The 18389-nt window shown below is 49.8% G+C and overlaps 1 protein-coding gene across 2 annotated transcripts in view; it reads left to right on the plus strand.

Moving 5' to 3' along the window:
- The window catches only part of PPARD (peroxisome proliferator activated receptor delta), a 73279-nt gene that overhangs the window by 43651 nt on the left and 11239 nt on the right, over window positions 1–18389 (plus strand). For both annotated transcript variants that reach the window (XM_070585958.1, XM_070585957.1), the window contains one exon: window positions 13126–13356. In XM_070585958.1, coding sequence (XP_070442059.1) covers window positions 13227–13356 — 130 coding nt within the window. In that variant the 5' untranslated portion in view covers window positions 13126–13226. The remainder of the gene's footprint in view (window positions 1–13125; window positions 13357–18389) is intronic.

Raw genomic sequence — 18389 nt, forward strand, 5'->3', positions numbered from 1 at the left:
TGGAAAACTGAAGCCCGGGCACCAGTGATCTGTATGGGCTGCTTCAGGCTGGGCCACGAACATAAATCTTTTTTCAAGTTATTTGTTAAATAAACGAACAATTGTTGATATTTATTGAGCAATTTCTATCTGCCAATCACTCCTCTAAGACTTAAGGATCAGTGTGAATCAAATAGACGAAAATCTCTGCCTTGTGGGATTTATATTCTTTTGAGGAGAGACAAGCAGTTAACAAATGAGAAAAAAAATACACATATATGTATGTGTGTGTATATATGTATACATACACACACACACATACATACATACAACTCCAGATAGCTCTGGAAAAAATGAAGCAGAGAAGGGAAATGGAATACCCGAGGGTGGGCTGGGGTGGTTTTAAATAGAGTTGTCAGGTGAACTGTCACGTTTGAGCAAGCCCTGAGGAGATGAGGCAACAAGCCATGTAGATAGATACCTGAGGGAAGAACATTTTCAGCTGGAGGGAACAGCTGCAAAGGCCCTGAAGCAAGATATGCTTGCTGTGTTCAGGACCAGCAAGGAGGCTGTGTGCCTCGCGCACAGTGTACCAGGAGGGGGGTAGTAGGAGGGGCTCCAGTTCCAGAAGGCCTTGCAGGCCAGTGTGAGTCTGGGCAGGAAGCTCCTGAAGGGATTTGATCAAGGGAAGGACAGAATCTGACTTAAAAGGATCACTGACTGCTGTGTGGACAGTAGTGGGATGGATCCAGAAGCAGAGAAGCCAGTTAGGGGGCTGTTACAGTAATCCAGGCAGGAGATGATATTGGCTTGGGCAGGGTCGTAGCAGTGGAAGAGGTGAGAAGTGATTAGATTCTGGGTATGTATTAAAGGCAGAGCCCACGGATTCGCTGACTCCACCATTTTGGTCTGGCCAACTAGAAGGTTGGAGTTGCTATTTACTGAGATAGGAAAGACCTTAGAGGGAAGGTCAAGGGCTCGGTTTTGGTTGGTAGGCTTGTGATACCATTGGACATCCTTGTGGAGATGTCAGAGAAGCTGGGCCTGAAATAAATATTGGAGTCATCAGTATATTGAAGGTATCAAAAGCCACGAGCCAGCATAAGATCATGCAGGGAGGGAGTGCAGATGGAAAATGAAAGAGACCTTTTAGAGACTGAGAAGGAAATTGCTGACTGGGACCAGCAGAGGAGATTGATAAGGAGCAGGAAGTGAGATCAGAGGAAAACTGGGAGCCAAGTGAAGAAAAGGTGTTGAGGAGGAAAGAGCCAGTAAGGTATCACGTGATCTGATGGGCCAAGTGAGATGAAGATAATACATGCACAGTACAGAGGGTTTAAAAAGTACAGTGACATAAAAACAATAACCCACCACCTTATTCATACAAGGAAGCTTCCTTCTCATTTTTGTCTATACCCATTTTTATGGGAATGATGCTATGTTTTGTATTCTGCTGTTTTTCACTTCACAAGCTATTAACTATTCTATGAAAACCTGAGTTTAGTGGCTGGATAATACTCCATTTTCTGGGGGTGCCCTAATTTGTTTAACCATTCCTTTATTACTGGGCATTCAGTCATTTCTGCTATTTTTCATTATTATAAATATTTTTCATTGTTATAACAATTGATTTCATTATTATAAATAATACTGCATTGAACAACCCAGTACATTTTTACTGTGAGGGGAATTCAGGGTCAGAGGATGTGAACACTTTGAGGTGAAGCTCGAACTTGGGAGCCATAGTTTCTCCTGGAGAGCTGACTGATCTCGCTTAGCTGTAGGGTTCTGCTGTCTGCTCTCCCCTTGGGGAGGTTCGGAAGTCACTCAGCCCTTCTGACCCCCATTTCTGCCTTCCCTCCTCCACCTGCAAGTCCCATTTCTCCTGGGCCAGTCAGAGTTTCATTTTCCCTCACTCGGCCTGGCCACCCGCTCAGTGCACAGCCCCTTTCATTGCCACCAGCCTCTGTCCCCTCACCCCATTTGTGCATAGGGCCTGCAGGAGTTAGAGCTCCCCACAGAGGGTTATTATAGTGTTAAAATAAAATAATCCATTTTAGGTGCTCAACACAGTTAGTTCTGTCTGCGCTCCTGTCACTGGGCCTGTTAGAGGAGCTTATATACATGGAGGTGCTTCCTGAAGTTTAAAGGACTGGCTGATGCTCTAGTCTTAGTGTTGTTTAAAAAGAAGAGGGTATGAGGAGTGGTGTCTAGTCCGTGCCCTGGAGCCACGTAGCTTGTAGAGCAGGGCCACTGGTCCACAGGTTGGTGTGCTGGTCATGAGAGCTGTGTGTCAGAAGCTGAGGGGGCTTGGATGGAGTCATCAGGCCCAGGAATGTGGCTGTGCCTATCAGTTGGCCTCCTGCCAAGCAGTGCCAGGTGCCACACCTGTTCCCCAGATATGTGTGTGTGTTGTAGCTGGGAGTCCCTCAGACCAGAACAGTGCTGAGAGGCTTGAGCCAGGGGAAGTCAGAGCAGGAATGGGCTTTGGAGATCCTCTGATGTGACGTTTTACTCACTGAGGGCACGGGTGGGGCTGTGGGAGAAGCACTCAACTCCACCTCATGCCTCGCCTCTTCAGCCTGAATCTTTCCAGGAACAGAACGGGCAGCTGCTTTCCAGACCCAGCCTTCCGGGGCTCTGGGAGGTGGCCTTCTCCCTCCTGCCGATGCCTGAGCTGGGTTTGCTGTCTCCCTGGCCTCTCAGAGCCCTGCTGGAATCATCTACATCTGTCCTCCACAGCAGCTGGAGGAATTCTTCTTTAAATGCAGCTCTGATCCTGCCTGTCCTCTTCATAACCCTCGCAGGCTCTCTGCTGCTCTTTGGATAAACACTCACATCCTCAACTCGCCCCTGAGGCCCCGTGTGATCTCCAGCCTCAGCTGGACCCGCCTCCCTGCCCTCTCAGCACTCCAGCTACACGGCCTTCTTTCCACTCTCAGAGGGTCCATGCTGTCCCCCTCCCTCTTGGGACCTTTTCACATCACCCTTCCCCCATTGTCCTGTGACCTACGAGCCTGCCTGTCAGCGAGAGGCTGCAACCTCAGGAACACCTCCCCGACTGCACACGCTAGGCCAGTGTGCTCTGAGTGTGCCCCACTGCGCTAGGTGTTTGTCCTTCAGAGCCCTGGTCACCATGCACAGCTACGGGTTGGTATTGGTTTCTTGACTAACACAGCCTGGCGCGTGATGCTGCGTTCTTAACAAACATTGGTTGAAGGAGTGAATGAAAGCAGCTGGCAGCAGCTGGCAGGGACCAGAAAAAGAGTGGCGGTACATTGATGGCTTCAGAGCCATAGCACCTGAGTTCCTCAGATGAGAAGCGGTCTGGAGAGGTCCCCTGGTGCAGCCCTCTGCCCCCGGGCACAGCCACCCGTGCCTCAGAAGCCGTCTCTGAGCGGTGCTGGTCCTCAGCTCCCTCGCAGCTTTCAGTAGGAGAGATCTGGATCTCTTCTAGCACCTGGGCAGGCCTTTCTTATAGCTCATCAGTATCTCTCAGTATATTATTCAATTTGCTGTGTCCAAAACATTTTGAAAATGTTTCTCCCTTTTCGCCCCATCATAAAAGTATCCCATGCTTGTTGTAAAGAATTTGGAGAGCACAGAAGAATGTAATTAAGAAAATAAGAATCACCTATGACTCTACCCAAGGGAGAAAAGAACCATTAACATTTTGGGCCATGTCTTTCCGGTTTATTTCTATGCATTATGTACATGTTTTGACATCATTGAGATTCTGTTGTTTGTGAAAACTAGGTTTTAGTATCTGCTCAGTGTTCAGTGGCTCCAGTCGGAGGCAAACGGCGGGGAGAGTCAATGGCTGGGCCTCTCCCCTGCTCCAGGCGGCCGGGCATATTCGGGGCCTCTTGCTGATCCCGGGTGAGGAGCCCTCTTTCCCACTCAGATCGCTTCCCCCGACACATTCTCAGTAGCTCCCTGAGGCCGGCTTGTCCTTTTATTTTAGTGTAGCTCCACTCCACGGGGTTTAGGGGCCGTCTCTTGGTGGAGCTGGAAGAATTATCGAATGTGGGGAGCTCCATGTAATCCCCTGAGACCAGCCAACAGTGGTGATTGCAGCAGCAGCCACAGTCCCTGTTTGCTGGACGCCTGCTATATATATATCCAGCACCACAGGCAGCTGCTGTGTGGTTATTTTCCTCGCCATGACTGCTTGGGTTAGGGGGCAGTATCCCACTATCCTGGCTGTCTTTTCTTTGGTTCCAGCACCCTTTGAACAAAACCAGCCTCCAGGCTAGTCCTTGGGTTGGCTTCTGGTGACCTGCTGGAGTGAATCCATTTCAGCAAGGCGGCCACACAGGCCTCTCCTGTGCCCTGAGGAGAGTGGGGTGACCTGGATTGGCAAATGGGGAGCAGAGAACACCGTGGAGTTGCTGGTCTGGAAAGCCAGGGCACTGAGCCAGCACCCTGATTAATGATTGATTGGAAAGCTTGGAAGAGAATCAGCCCAGCCCATCCTCCCAGGGCCTCCCTCACTGCTGATCCTGAAAGCACTTGTCGGGGACTTGGGGCAACGTCTGCCCTTTATCTGGAGGCTTCTGACCCTCGTGCGCCATGTAATCCCCTAAGACTAGTGAACAGTAGTGAGAATAGCAGCAGCCATGTCCCTGTTTGTTGGACGTTTACTGTATGCCCAACGCTGGTAAGCAGTTGCTGTGTGGTTGTTTAATCCTCACAATGACTGCTTGGGTTGTGTGGGAGAGTCCCAATCTTAGGGCTGAGAAATTCTGAGGGGAACTCTTAGTCTTCCCCTAATCAGAGAGAGGGAGAGGCAGAAGCAGGGTTTGAACCCAGGCCTGACACAAAAGCCTGTGGAATTAACTTCTATGGAGTATTGCATCTCCAGGGCAGTAACACAGGAAAACTGGTACAGTGGCAAATGTTATAACTGAAAACAGCCTGACTACGCTTAATGTGCCTGGTCTCTTTATTCATCCAACAAGTGTATGTTGAGCAGCCGCTAAGTGCCAGGCACTGTGCCAGGTGCTGGGAACCTGCTCCATGTTCAAGGGGTGATGCTGGAACATAGGGCGAGTGGGATGGGGCTGGAAAAGGAGCCAGGGACCAGAACCTGTGGCTGTCTTTAGCCCGCAGTGGTCATTTTCTGGCAGGGAGTATCCAGAAGGGCTTTGACCAGGGTGTTCTTGACAGGAACTGTTGGAGACTGGCAGCTAGACAAAGGACTCAGGGGTGATGGCTCCAGACTGAGGCTAAGAGCAGCTTCCAGATCCAACAGTGCAGGGACATACTAGCTTCTGGTCCAGTCTTACCCAGCACCACATGCGAGGCACACAACGTAGTGATTAAGACTTGAGCTCACCTGCCTGAACTCAAATCCTGCTGCTCTAGTTACTGTGTGGCCTTAAACTAGTTACTCTCCCTCTCTGTGCTGCAGTTTCCTCATCAGTTAAATGGGGCTAATAATAGTACCTGATTCTTAGGGTTGTTGTGAGGATTAGGTGTGTCATTATACATAGAGCCTAGTGTGTAGTAAGCCCTCAGAGAATGGAAGCTGGTACCATTGTGATGGAGGTGGGGAGCCCGACGCTTGGAGCTGTGCCCGCCTTGGATTCTGGTGCAGGGAGAGGCCTTTCAGGCTGCGCCACAGGTGGCTGAGCCCCAGCACACTGCCTGGCCCCACTCAGAGCAGACAGCCTGCTGTGGGCATCAGGGGAGCTCCATCTCCTGAGGATGGCTCGACTTGGTGGAAAGCTGCCAGGGGGCTTGCCTGCTGGCAGCAGACCAGGCCTCTCGAGCTCTAGGTCATTTGGATTAAGCTCCTGGCTACCCCTCTGCCCATGAAATTTACCTGCCCAAGGGGAAATGGATGGAGTCGTGCCCCTCCCCCTACCTTAGCTCCCAGTCACTTCTTGGGGCAAGAGAGTAGGTATTGGAATGGGAATACTGGGGCTGCTTGCACGGCAGGCTTGTGTCTGTGCATATGCAGGCAGCACACACGTGTGTGCACGCCAGAATCAGAGTCGTCCAGGCATTTGTTTTGTAAGAAATTCTCTTGCTAGAGACTCCATTTTTTGTCCAAGGGCAGCAGAGCAGCCCCCCTCGTTCTGGCTGCAGGACCCTTGTCCTCTCTGAGGACAGCACCACCCTCTTAAGTGGGACGAAGGTAGGACACAGTCAGAGGGTTTTTGGTTCTGGCACAGTGCTGGGGATAGGAGTAGCAAATCCAGGGCGCCTGAACCACATAAAAGTTAGCCGAGAGCCAGGGTGCGCTGTTTGAGTGCCGGGGCTGAAGCAGGCAGGAGGAGGCTAGGGTTCGCTGCAGGGAGACTGGGGGGCAGGCGGGCAGCTGCTGTGGAGATCCAGCCTGTGTGCCTGGGCCCAGTGCATGGGGAGGGCCTTGGGGGTCACGGTAGCTCCTGGCTGAGCAAGCTGAGAACCGTGGTGGCATGGGGGCAGCCTTGGCTCCTGGGTAGATGGGCAGACCTCAGCTGTAAATGGAACAGTCGAGACTGTGTGAAAATGGATGGCTTCTGGCAAAATGCAGGGATGGGCCACAGCACAGCGGTTCCATCTAAATATGAAACAGCACAAGAGATGTGTGTGGGGTTTACAACAAGCCAACTGCAGCTCCCCTCTCCCTTTAGCTGGTGTCCTTAAGAGGTCACAGTCAGAAGAGACAGCTCCAGGCTGGGGAGGAACACCGTCTGGAATCCAGGGACCCTGTCCCATATCCAAAATTCTAGCCAGAGCCCAGAACCGCGTCTGATTTCAAGAGGCAACCACTTGCACCCCCAGATACTGAGAACAGTTCCCTTGGTCGTGGTGAAATAACCTCCCAGCTGGTATTGTGGAAGTGGGAGCTGAGGCTCAGGGGTGTTGGGTGTGTAGGGTGGCCTTCAGGGGCCTGGCCAGGCTTGGACCCCAGGATATCTGAAACCCTGTGGTCTTCTGCTTCATCCTCATGCGTGTTTTCCGAGAGACACCATGTCAGGCTCCGCAAGCCTAGGCTTTTTGTCACTTGCCTCTTCTGCTCAGGAGAGCTCACTAGGCTTGCCTTATGGGGGCTCGTGAGGATTGTGCAGAGCCTGGGTGCTGTGCCCAGCAGGTGTCTGATGCATAGTAGGAGCTCAGTCAGCTCCTACCCCTCCCTCCAGGATTCAGTCCTGACAGTAAGCTCTGTCCCGTCTCCCCAGGGTCACTCAAAGGGTCAGAGGGTATGAAGGAATGTGTGATAAAATATTTTATCAAGTGTCTATACAAGGCAGTGTTAGAGTTTTCTTCCTCTGTTTCTCCCTGCTAATGGGGACCCTAAATCCTCATGTCCCTCTCCCCAGCTCTAATCACCACAGACTGGTGTGCATTTCCCCTGTGTCCACTGACACCCAAGCTGCACAAATCCACCAACAGTTTGTTCTCATCAGCCTCATCCCACTTCCTGCTGAGGTCAGTGCCACCGCTCTGCTCAGGGCTCTTAGAAGTCACAGTACTGGCATGACTCTCTCGTGACTATGCTGCCCATCCTCTTGATGCTAGTCCTCAGAAGCCTCCTGTAGCCCCTTCAGCCATGGGCCTGGTTAACCCCCCACCTGCCCCTCCCTCCCTCACCTCCAGACTTTTCAGTCCTGGAGCATGAAGAATCAGTGTCTCTGGTCCTTGTTGTTTGGATAACAGCTCATTTTTTGGAGTGTTTAATACATGCCACACACAGCAGTCACAAACTGCTCTTGGTGATCCTTTTTCCAGTGTTGTCACCAACCCCCTCCCCACAGTCCCATTCTCCTCTTTAGCTAAGTGTCCTTATATCTTGCTATTTCACTTAGGATTGTGTTCAGCTGCATGCAGGTGAAATCTGGCAAACAATGCCGTGTAAAACAGGCATTTAATTTTTCACCTAATAAATAGTCTGGAGATGGGCATTCCAGGGCTGGTTCAGCAGTTCTGCAATGGGAGCCGCAGCGACCAGGCTCCTTCTGACTTGGTGCCCCACGCTCTTAACTTGTCCTCTCATGCTCAGAAGGTAGCTGTTACATCTCCAGGCACCCTATATTCAGGCAGGAAGTAGGAAAGGGTAAAAACTTGTCTCTTTTATCAGGAAAGAGTTAAGGGTCTTTTCAGAAGGCCTTCCCAGTAGATTTCTGTTTACATATTGTTGGCCAGAATTGTGTCACATGAACACTGTAGCTGCAAGAGAGCTTGGAAAATTGAGTGTTTAGCTAGGCAGGTCTCTGATCCAAAGGAATCTGGGGCTCAGTAAGAAAGAAGGGAGAATGGAGTTGGGTAGACAACTGGGGGTGACTGCCCCAGGCCGTGCTTGTAGTCAGAGCCACAGGGGGGGAACTGCACCTCTGAGCATTTCCTTTGCTCTGGCTCCACTGATTCCCAGGTTTAATGCCCAGGGATGATCAGGAATTGATGCTAATCAATCTCAGATTCCTGGAGGGGGACAACTCACGCAGTGTAAGGAGTGAAGCCGCCTAGGGAGTGACAGCAGGAAGTAGTGGAGATGGTGCCAGTGGCGAGCGCATGTCCAGGTAGAGGGGCGGCCGCTGCTTGCGTCTTGAGGTGGGTGCCGGAGTTGTGCAGGCGTCCAGTGGCCAGGTCTGCACAGTTTTCAATAGAGGTCAGAAAGCCAGATTCTTTTAAGCTTTTTTTTTTAACTCTATTTTGAGAAAAGTCTAGGGTTACGGAAATATTGCAAAGATCATACAGAGTTCCCATATATCCTTCATCCAGCTTCCCTAATGTCAGCATCTTAAATGTCACACACTTGACAAAACTAAGAAATTAACACTGGTACAATACTGTTAACTAAACTAAGCAGACTTTATTTGGAACTTACCAGTTTTTCCACCCTGTCCTCTTTCTGTTCCAGGGTCCAGTCCACCATTCTGTGTTGCCTTTAATTGTTAGGGGTCTAGCTCTCTTCACTTCATTCTGCAAATTGCTCTCTTCATTATATCTTAAAGATACTTCCATATCAGTCCATAAACGTCGTCATTCTTGTTGGTGGCTGCGAAGAATTCCATGTGTCCATATCATAATTTATTTAATAAGTCCCCTATTAATGGATGTTTAGCTAGTTCCCCACCTCTTCCTAGTCCAATAATACTGTAATGAATAACCTTGTACTAATACTTTCTGTCATTTTGCTTAAGTGGAAGTATAGCTGTAGGGTACAACCTAGAAGTGGTGTTTCTGGGTCAAAGGGAGTGTGCACCTGTAATTTAGATAGTCGTAGCCAAATTACCCTCTTTAGAGGTTGTGCCAATTTCCGTTTCCACCTTTCCAACAATGTGTGAGATTATTTCCCCACATGCTTAGCAAAAATGTGCTAGCATTTGTTTTAATCTGATTGTATAAAGTGTACTTCATTGTTTTAATTTGCATTTCTTTTATGAATGATGTTGAGCATCTTTTCATATGTTTAAGAGCCAGATATGTATACCTTTCCTGTAAACATTTTTTATATCCTGGACCCATTTTTCTATTAGATTGCTAGTCTTTTACTTAATTAATTTGTTGGAAATATTTTAGGGAAATTAGTGCTTGGATGAGAGTTGCAAATATTTTTCCCAGTTTATTATCTGTTTTTTCTCTTATGATGGTTTTTTACCATATAGAAAGTTTATATTTTTATGTAATCAAACTTACTAACCTTTCACCCATAAAGTTTTTATGAGTTTAGTGCCATGCTTAGCTTCTTCCCACCTCAAGACTGCTTTTGTTTTGTTTTGTTTTGTTTTTCTTTTTGCGGACAATTAGCCCTGAGCTAACATCTGCCACCAATCCTCCTCTTTTTGCTGAGGAAGACTGGCCCTGAGCTAACATCCCTGCCCATCTTCCTCTACTTTATTACAAGGGACACCTACCGCAGTATGGCATGCCAAGCGGTGCCATGTCCGCACTCGGGATCCGAACTGGCAAACCCCAAGCCGCCAAAGCAGAACGTGCAAACTTAACCACTGCGCCACCGGGCCAGCCCCAAGACTGCTTTTATAGTTCATGTGTTTTTTTTTAATAGTTCATATATTTTTGTTTTATCTTAAAAATTTAAAATTTATTTGGGCCTTGTCTTGGTATAGGGTGTGAGATAGGGATCCAGGTTAATTTTTCCCGATGCTTCTTGGTTGTCCCAATACCATTTATTGAAGAATCCATCTTTTCCCTTTGATTTGAAGTGCTGTCTTGATAACATATTAAAATTCCATGTGTGTTTGCATCTATTTATGGACTCCGTATTCTCTTTTATTGCTTGTCTATTCATGTGCCTGTACCACTCTGTTTTAACTACTACAGCTTTACTATAATTCTTTTTATTCCTCTCCAGCTAATTCCCTACCATGTTTGCAAGAGTGCTTTTCCCCAGTCTCTTTGCTTTCTTCACATCCCATCTTTACTCTTAGTAGACAGCTGTCCTTCTACTTGATTAACTAGAAAGAGTGGGGCCACTCCATATGAGCTTCAACCCTCCCGCTCCCCAGCTGCTATGAAACTTCTTTGTCTTTTCCTCATCCTGCATCCTTGAATTATTCCCTTCCCATCAATCGTCCTGCCTCAGCTTCCCCCTTGAATCTTCAGACTGTCTTTCTCTGCAGACATCTCCTCTGTCCACAGCTTACTTGACTCTCTTCTGGTCCAACAAACCTCTTCCTGGCTTTGCTACTTTCTCAGGCCAGCATCCTCGTGTACATTCCTTTCCTTGACATATTTACCAAAAAATTAGTCTCCATTCACTGTCCCAGCTTCCCCACTACCACTTATTCTTTAGAGCCCAGGTTTCCATCCCAATCGCTTGGCTGAAACTTGTCTCACGAGGTCATTGATGACCTCACAGTCACTGAATCCAGGCAGTGTGTGTCAGTTTATCAGCCTTAAACTCTACAGCGTTCAAGACACTTGCCCCCTGCCCCCTGAAACAGCCCTTCCCTTGCCTCTGAGACGCTCTGCTGTCCAAGTCTCTCCTGCCTCTGGCCACTGCCCCATTGTCTGCGCTGGTGCCTCTTCCTCTCTCCTTCCTCGACATGTCACTCTCCTTTGGTGAACTAAATCCCTTTCTGTGGCTGTCACATCAACAAGGATGCCCCTAAATCTACAGATTCCCAACTCCCAAGCTCTTAGACTCTGGGGCGGAATTTCCAAACTGCCTTTAGGAGACCAACTAAGAGGTTACTGTGTCAGTCCAGACGAGGGAAGATGAAGACCTGATGCAAAGGAGTAAGAGGGGATCATTTACTGTCAGCTGCAAGTTGCCTTGCTGTGAAGCAGTGCTTCTCAAGCTTGGCTGCACATTACAGTCACCAGAGGAATTAAAAATAAAGATCTGGAGCCAGCCCTGATGGCCTAGTGGTTAAAGTTCAGCGCTCACTGCCACGGGGACCTGGGTTTGCTTCCCAGTCACAAAACCGCAGCTCACATAGAAGAACTGGAACTACTTACAAGTAGGATATACAACCATGCACTGGAGCTTTGGGGAGGGATAAAAGAAAAAAAGAGGAAGATTGGCAACAGATATTTGCTCAGGGCAAACCTTTCCCTGCAAAGAAAATAAAGATCCCAATGCCCAAGCTGCTCCCCAAACCAGTCAAATGAGCATCTCTGGGGATGGGCCCAGACATCCATATTTTTAAAAACTCCCCAGTGATTCCAGCATGCAGCTGAGTTTGCAAGCGTAGAGCAGGGTGAAAGGGAGGGAGGAGTCTCAGTTGACTCCTGCCATTTGGCTTTGATAAGCAGATGGATGGCCGTGTGGGTCACTACAGTAGGGATTGCCAGAGGAAAGGCGGGTTTGAGGGAAGATGGTGGGTTTTGTGTGGATAGGTTGAGTTGGAGCTGCCTGTGGGCATCCAAGAGGAGTCCCACAGACCTTGAATCTCCCTAAAGCGGGTCTTTCCTGCTCCTGCCGCAGGCCTGCACTGCTGCAGGACAAAGTCCAGGCACACTCCCAGTGCTGGGGCAGTTGAAGTGCGCCTACCTGGACACAGCTCACCTTCCCAGCCGTCCCTCCAAATCGGCTCTCCTCCAGCACCCCACTCCCTAGCCAATAGGACTCCTCACCGTGCTGCCTTTGCGTCTTTTCTCATGCTGTATCACCAAGACGAGTTCCGTGCCATCTCTGGTCAAAATCCATCCCACTCTCGGCTGGCCCCGTGGCCGAGTGGTTAAGTTCGCCCGCTCCGCTGCGGGCAGCCCAGTGTTTCGTTAGTTCGAATCCTGGGCGCGGACATGGCACTGCTCATCAGACCACGCTGAGGCAGCGTCCCACATGCCACAACTAGAAGAACCCACAACGAAGAATACACAACAATGTACCGGGGGGCTTTGGGGAGAAAAAGGAAAAAATAAAAAAAATCTTTAAAAAAAAACAAAAAAAAATCCATCCCACTCTCAAGGCATCTCCCATAGCACCTCGTGACCTTACCACCTCTGGCTGTGGGATTTGTGGACAATATTTTACTTGCTAAAGGTTGGAACTGCCTCCTCCTGGGTGATGTGAACAAGGGGGTCACCACCTAGTAACCCCCCTTGGCAAGATTCCAGCACAGAGTGCTTCTCCTCTTGCCTGATGGCTATGCCTTTGAGGATCTAGTTGCTGATCTGCTGTCAACTGTGAGCCCACCAGGCAGGGGGTCCTGTCTTTTTTTCCACACCCAAACACAGAAAAGATAGGACCCACTCCCTTCAAGATTTGTGCCTTAGGGGAGCAGTGATTCTTGGGCCTGAGCGCTGGTGGGGACAGGTTGGGAGTTGGGAGGTGTGATGCACAGCAGGATCTCCAGGGGGACTGGAGAGGTTTAAAAAAGCCCCTCAGGTCGTTCTGTGTGGCTCCTGTTGACTCAGGAGGCTCAAGAGCAGGACACAGCACAGGATGCAGGCAAAGGTGGCAGTGTAGTGTGTCACCCTATCTGGTTCACGGAGACTGCTCTCAACTCCACAGACCTGCTGCAGAAGCCAAGTGGACAAAGGGTGGGAGGGGAGGTGACTTCAGATGCAAAGAGTGGAGACCATGGGCTAGCGCTGCGGGGATGAGGCCTTCCTGCTCTGAAGGGGCAGGGGGACTCCCTCCATCCTGTCCCCCAGATGGTAGCCCTCAAGCACGCCCCACTCCCATCACCCTCTCCACCTCTTCAGCACCTCCCCTAACTTCTTCCTGTCTTCCCCTTTCCCCAGGCTGGCGGGAACTGCCCTGGAGAAGTCCATCTGCATTCAGACCTAGATGATGCCAGAGCTATGACCGGGCCTGCAGGCGTGGTGCCGAGGGGAAATCAGCCATGGAGCAGCCACCGGAGGAAGCCCCTGAGGTCCGGGAAGAGGAGGAGAAAGAAGAAGTGGCAGAGGCAGAAGGAGCCCCAGAGCTCAATGGGGGACCAGAGCACTCGCTTCCTTCCAGCAGCTATGCAGGTGAGGAGGGGCGGGCAGGGGACACGGGCAGAGGAGGCACAGCAGGGCAGAACAGGGAACCTAGCCCTCTGCAGCAGCGTCCTGAAGGTACAGAGTAGCAGAGAAGTTAAGGACAGGAGCCAGACAGCCTAGATTCACACCCCTGCTCTGTTGCCTGTCAGCTGCAGGACCTTGGGCAAGCTGCACCACTTCTTCCTGTAAAACAGACAGGGATCCTAGGGGCTGCGGACATGGACTTCTGTGAGAACTGAATGAGCTAGTGTTTGTAATGCATGTCACTGTCATTATTGTTCCCATCACCACTACCACAGGGGATCCAGGACCAATCTGCATTAACAGCCCACTAGAAGGATCAGTTGTACCTGGGATTGTTATGATCACTCAGAATACAGAATTCAGTTGATCTGGTGCTAATTATACACATCACCAGCTACATTGTAATTAGGCATAAATACTAAGCAGTTAGTATGAATGACTGTAATTAATAACACTTTTGTGTAGCTGGACAGTTTGTTTTGTTTTGTTTATTAAGATTATGATAGATTACAACCTTGTGAGATTTCAGTTGTACATTATTGTTAGTAATGTTGTGGGTACACCACTTCACCCTTTGTGCCCTCCCCCCAGCCCCCTTTTCCCTGGTAACCACCGATGGGTTCTCCATGTCTATATGTTAACTTCCACCTATAAGTGGGGTCATATAGAGTTCGTCTTTCTCTGTCTGGCTTATTTCGCTTAACATAATACCCTCAAGGTCCATCCATGTTGACGCAAATGGAACAATTTGGTCCTTTTTTATGGCTGAGTAGTATTCCATTGTGTATATGTACCATATCTTCTTTATCCAGTCATCAGTTTCTGGGCATTTAGGTTGGTTCCACGTCTTGGCTATTGTAAATAGTGCTGCAATGAACATAGGGGTGCAGGGGACTCTTGGGATTGCTGATTTCAGGTTCTTAGGATAGATACCCAGTAGTGGGATGGCTGGGTCATAGGGTATTTCTATTTTTAACTTTTTGAGAAATCTCCATACTGTTTTCCATAGTGGCTGCACCAGTTTGCATTCCCACCAACAGTGTATGAGGGTTCCTTTTTCTCCACAACCTCTCCAACATTTGTCACTTTTGGTTTTGGATATTTTTGCCAATCTAACGGGTGTAAGGTGATATCTTAGTGTAGTTTTGATTTGCATTTCCCTGATGATTAGGGATGATGAACATCTTTTCATGTGTCTCTTGGCCGTACTTATATCTTCTTTGGAGAAATGTAGCCAGACAGTTTTGAGCTTCTCTTGTCTTGCTTGTTGGTTCCCCTTTATTTATCTGCTGTCAGCAACAGTGTAGACATTTTTCTCTGGTACCTTGTACCATTCTGTCCCCATCTTCCTCATCATCATCGTGCTGTCCCCACCGTCAAGGGCACCCCAGAATCCGTTCCTCAGCCCCTGGCCTTCCCTGCTGCTGCTGTCACCCCTTCCCTGCTCCCTGTCCTGTCCCCCACCTTCTTTTCTTCTTCCTCCACCTAAGTGCCAGCACATCCAGCTGATCCTTGCTCCCTTCCCTGGAGTGAACTAGGATTATGAGAGGATGTACTGCCAGGAGGGGACATCCTGATCTTGCTGCTGGTTTCAGCTGAAGGAGATCCTGGCCACAGGTAGTGATTCAGGGCAGAAGAGTAGGCCCAGCCCACAAGGATGGGCTCTGGAGAAGGAGGTGGATGGTGTCAGAGTTCAGGCAGCGCGGGGGCTGTTGAGGTAGGACAAGCTCCTGCCTGGGCCTGCAGCAGAGAGACCCAAAAACTTGAGCCACACTGCTTTGGACCTGCGCAGCAAGCCCTGGATTTGCAGAGCTTCTTCCTCTTCAGGGTCCGTGGTGGGGAAGGGTGAAGGGAGAGCCATCATCCAGTCCCTCTGATCCCACCCAGACACCCAGGAATGACCAGAGTAGGTCTGGTGTGATTTCAGGGCCCAAGAGACGGTATCCCCCACCCCCCAGGATAACCGACTCCTTCTTGGGTGCGTGGCAGCAGGGATGGCTTTGGAGAGCAAGCCTTTCTCAAAAGAGAGGAATGGCTAACCAGGAGTGATCTGTCACTCAGTGCTAATACACATACTGTTCTGACCTTGAGACAGGCAAGGTGGGTTAGGAAGCAGAGGGAAGACACTGGGGGCTAAGAATGAGCAAGGGATGTCACTGAGGACACCAAGGGGAGTGAAAGCGGAAGAGAGGGCCACGATTTGTGGGGTTTGCGACCTCACTGTCTGCCCTAGCCCACCTTATCCCTGCATCTGTGCTCAGGCGCATAGAAGTTACCAGCAGAGAATGTCCCGTCCTGGGGTTTCCTACACTCCCTTGTAGGGACCATGTTGCCAAGTGATACTGCTGTTCACATGCAGACCAGAGTGTGGTGCCTGGGCACACAGGCAGGGTGAGGTGGGTGTGGTGATGGTGTCCCCGGGAGCTTTATGGGTGGGATTTAGGACTCACGGGGAGATGTCTGGGGCGGGATTGCCCAGCCACCCTTACAGCCCTGTGTATGATGTGGTGTTTAATAGATTCTGTTTATCAATAAATTGATGAAGGTGGAGGTAGAAAGACTTCCTTGTTCAGTAGTTGAAAGAGGAGGGGGTTGTTTAACATAATCACTATGTGTTAAAGCCATAGTGTGTAGAAAGTTCCCACAAATTCTACTAAACAACCCGCCCAACAGAAAAGCAGAAACAGGCAGTTCACAGTAGGACAAATACAAATGGCCAGAAAATATGAAATGTTTTTCAGTCTACTCGCTGATCAAAGAAGGTATCTTCCGGTGAGATGTCATTTAGCCTGTCAGATTGGCAGAGAGGGCTGTGTTGGCCAGAGGGTGAGGACATGGCCCTCAGCCAGTCAGGGTAGAAGGGCTGCTCAGCAGCACAGGCCAATACTTCAGTGTGCATTCCTTTGGCCCTGCTGTTCCCCGCAGGAATGTATCCCATGTAAATACTCGCTCAGTGTGCACAGAGATTTCCACACTTATTTACTGCAGCACTGTTCACAAAAGCAAAACCTGGAAGGCGCCCATCTGTGGGAAATTGGTTATGTAAACTGTGGGAGAGCTATACTGTGGAATGCTCTGTAGTCATTGAATAGGATAAGGTAGGTCTGTATATACCGACAGGGAAGTAAGTTCCTGACCAACTGGGCATCCCATTGTTTAAAAATCCTTATGTATCATGGAAGGCCCTAGAAGAGTACACACAAAAGACTGGTGGAGCTGGGGCTGGCCCGGTGGCCCAGCAGTTAAGTTCACATGTTCTGCTTCGGAGACCCAGGATTTGCTGGTTTGGATCCCGGGTGTGCACGTGGCACCACTCATCAAGCCATGCTGTGGTAGGCGTCCCACATATAAAGTAGAGGAAGATGGGCATGGATGTTAGCTCAGGACCAGTCTTCCTCAGCCAAAAGAGGAGGATTGGCAGATGTTAGCTCAGCGCTGATCTTCCTCAAAAAAAAAATAAAATAAAAAAATAAAGACTAGTGGGGCTAACTCAGGGGGTAGGATCATGGGTGGAGAGGATCTCTCATAAGATGCTGCATGCCCTTATGTGTTTTTCTCAATAAGCCTGCAGGACTCTCATAATTTAAAAAGCAACTGCATTGCTTTTCTTTACAAGGTTAAAATAAATTAATTATTATTATTGTTGTTATTTTTAAAAAGGCCAGCAGGTAAGGGGCTCTGGAGACAGAGCCTCGTGCTGTGTTGGGGATCACACAGACCAGGACAGGAGCCCCAGGTCTGCCACTGCCAGCTGTGGCCCTCACCAGTGCCTTCACCTCTCCAGTCTCAGTCTCTTCACCTTTAAACGCTGCATCCTGCCCACCTCAGGGCCGGCCGGGTGAGGAGTAAATGGTGGTATCTGACACACCATGGATGTGTCAGCACCTGCTGGTTCCTTGCCCCGCCCCATGAGTCTGTGACTTTGGCCTCTGGAGTCCCCTCAGGGACCCACGAGCTTGTGGTGCAGCCTCGAGCCCTGAACCAGCAGGAAGGCTGCAGAGTTTGCTTGTCTTCTGACCCTCCAGCGGTTCTGCAGTGACCCTGTGCATCTCTCTCCTGAGCTCAACACCTGCCGCCCAGCTCCTCCTCACTCAGGACGGGTCTCACCATTAGCTCTCGGCAGCAAGGAAACTCACGTGACGGGGTTGCCTGGCTAGGTGAGAGCAGGGGCAGCTGGAGCCAGTGTTCACACCCCACTCCTGTCCTCTTCGCCTCCTGCTTCAGTGATGAACATCCCCATCGCAACCGAGAAAGAGGTCAAGGGGCTTAGCTGGGGTCAGAGGAAGAGAAAGTGCCCTTCCTCCTGGCCTTGGTGCCTCCTCTCTCCTAGCAAGCACATGGTGGGTGTCCAGGCAGGTCGTTTAGCCAAGGACAAGGCTGCGTGCCTACCCTAAGGAGCCCACAGTCTAGACGAACAGGGCAACAGAAGTAAGAAGGCTGCTTGATAACCCAACCCCAGAGTCCTGCAGAATTGGCTCTGACTTCAGAAGCTGGTTGCCTGTGGGGTTCTGCCAGCAAATAGGCAGGGCTGGCACCTCCTGGCCCCCCTCACAGCTATGCCAACAGCATCCCTCCAGTGATGGAGACTAGATATTCAGGAGAGCTCTCAACCACACACAGAGGACGGGAATAAAGTCAGGAGTGTCTTATTTCCTGAACTTGTCATCTAAGATGGTGCAGTTAATACCTTACTCTCTGGGTGACGGGGTTAGTGTTTACACTGAACCCAAACATTGGAATGATGGCTTCGTGTCGCCCTCAACAGTGACGTGTCTCATTTATTATAATCACGAGCTATTGATCGGTATATATGGGAAGTGGTAGAGTGCAGTGGGTGAGAGCTCAGTCCCCGGGGTTGGATGGTTCCATGTCACACTGCTCACTCTGCCACTGTATTAGTCGGGCTTTTCTAGAGAAACAGAACCAATAGGATGTGTTGAGAGAGAGAGTTATTTTAGAGTTGGCTCATGCAATTGCGAGGACTGGCAAGTTGAAAT

This window comes from Equus przewalskii, chromosome 19 (genome assembly GCF_037783145.1).
Source record: "Equus przewalskii isolate Varuska chromosome 19, EquPr2, whole genome shotgun sequence".
In the NCBI taxonomy this organism is placed as follows: domain Eukaryota; kingdom Metazoa; phylum Chordata; class Mammalia; order Perissodactyla; family Equidae; genus Equus; species Equus przewalskii.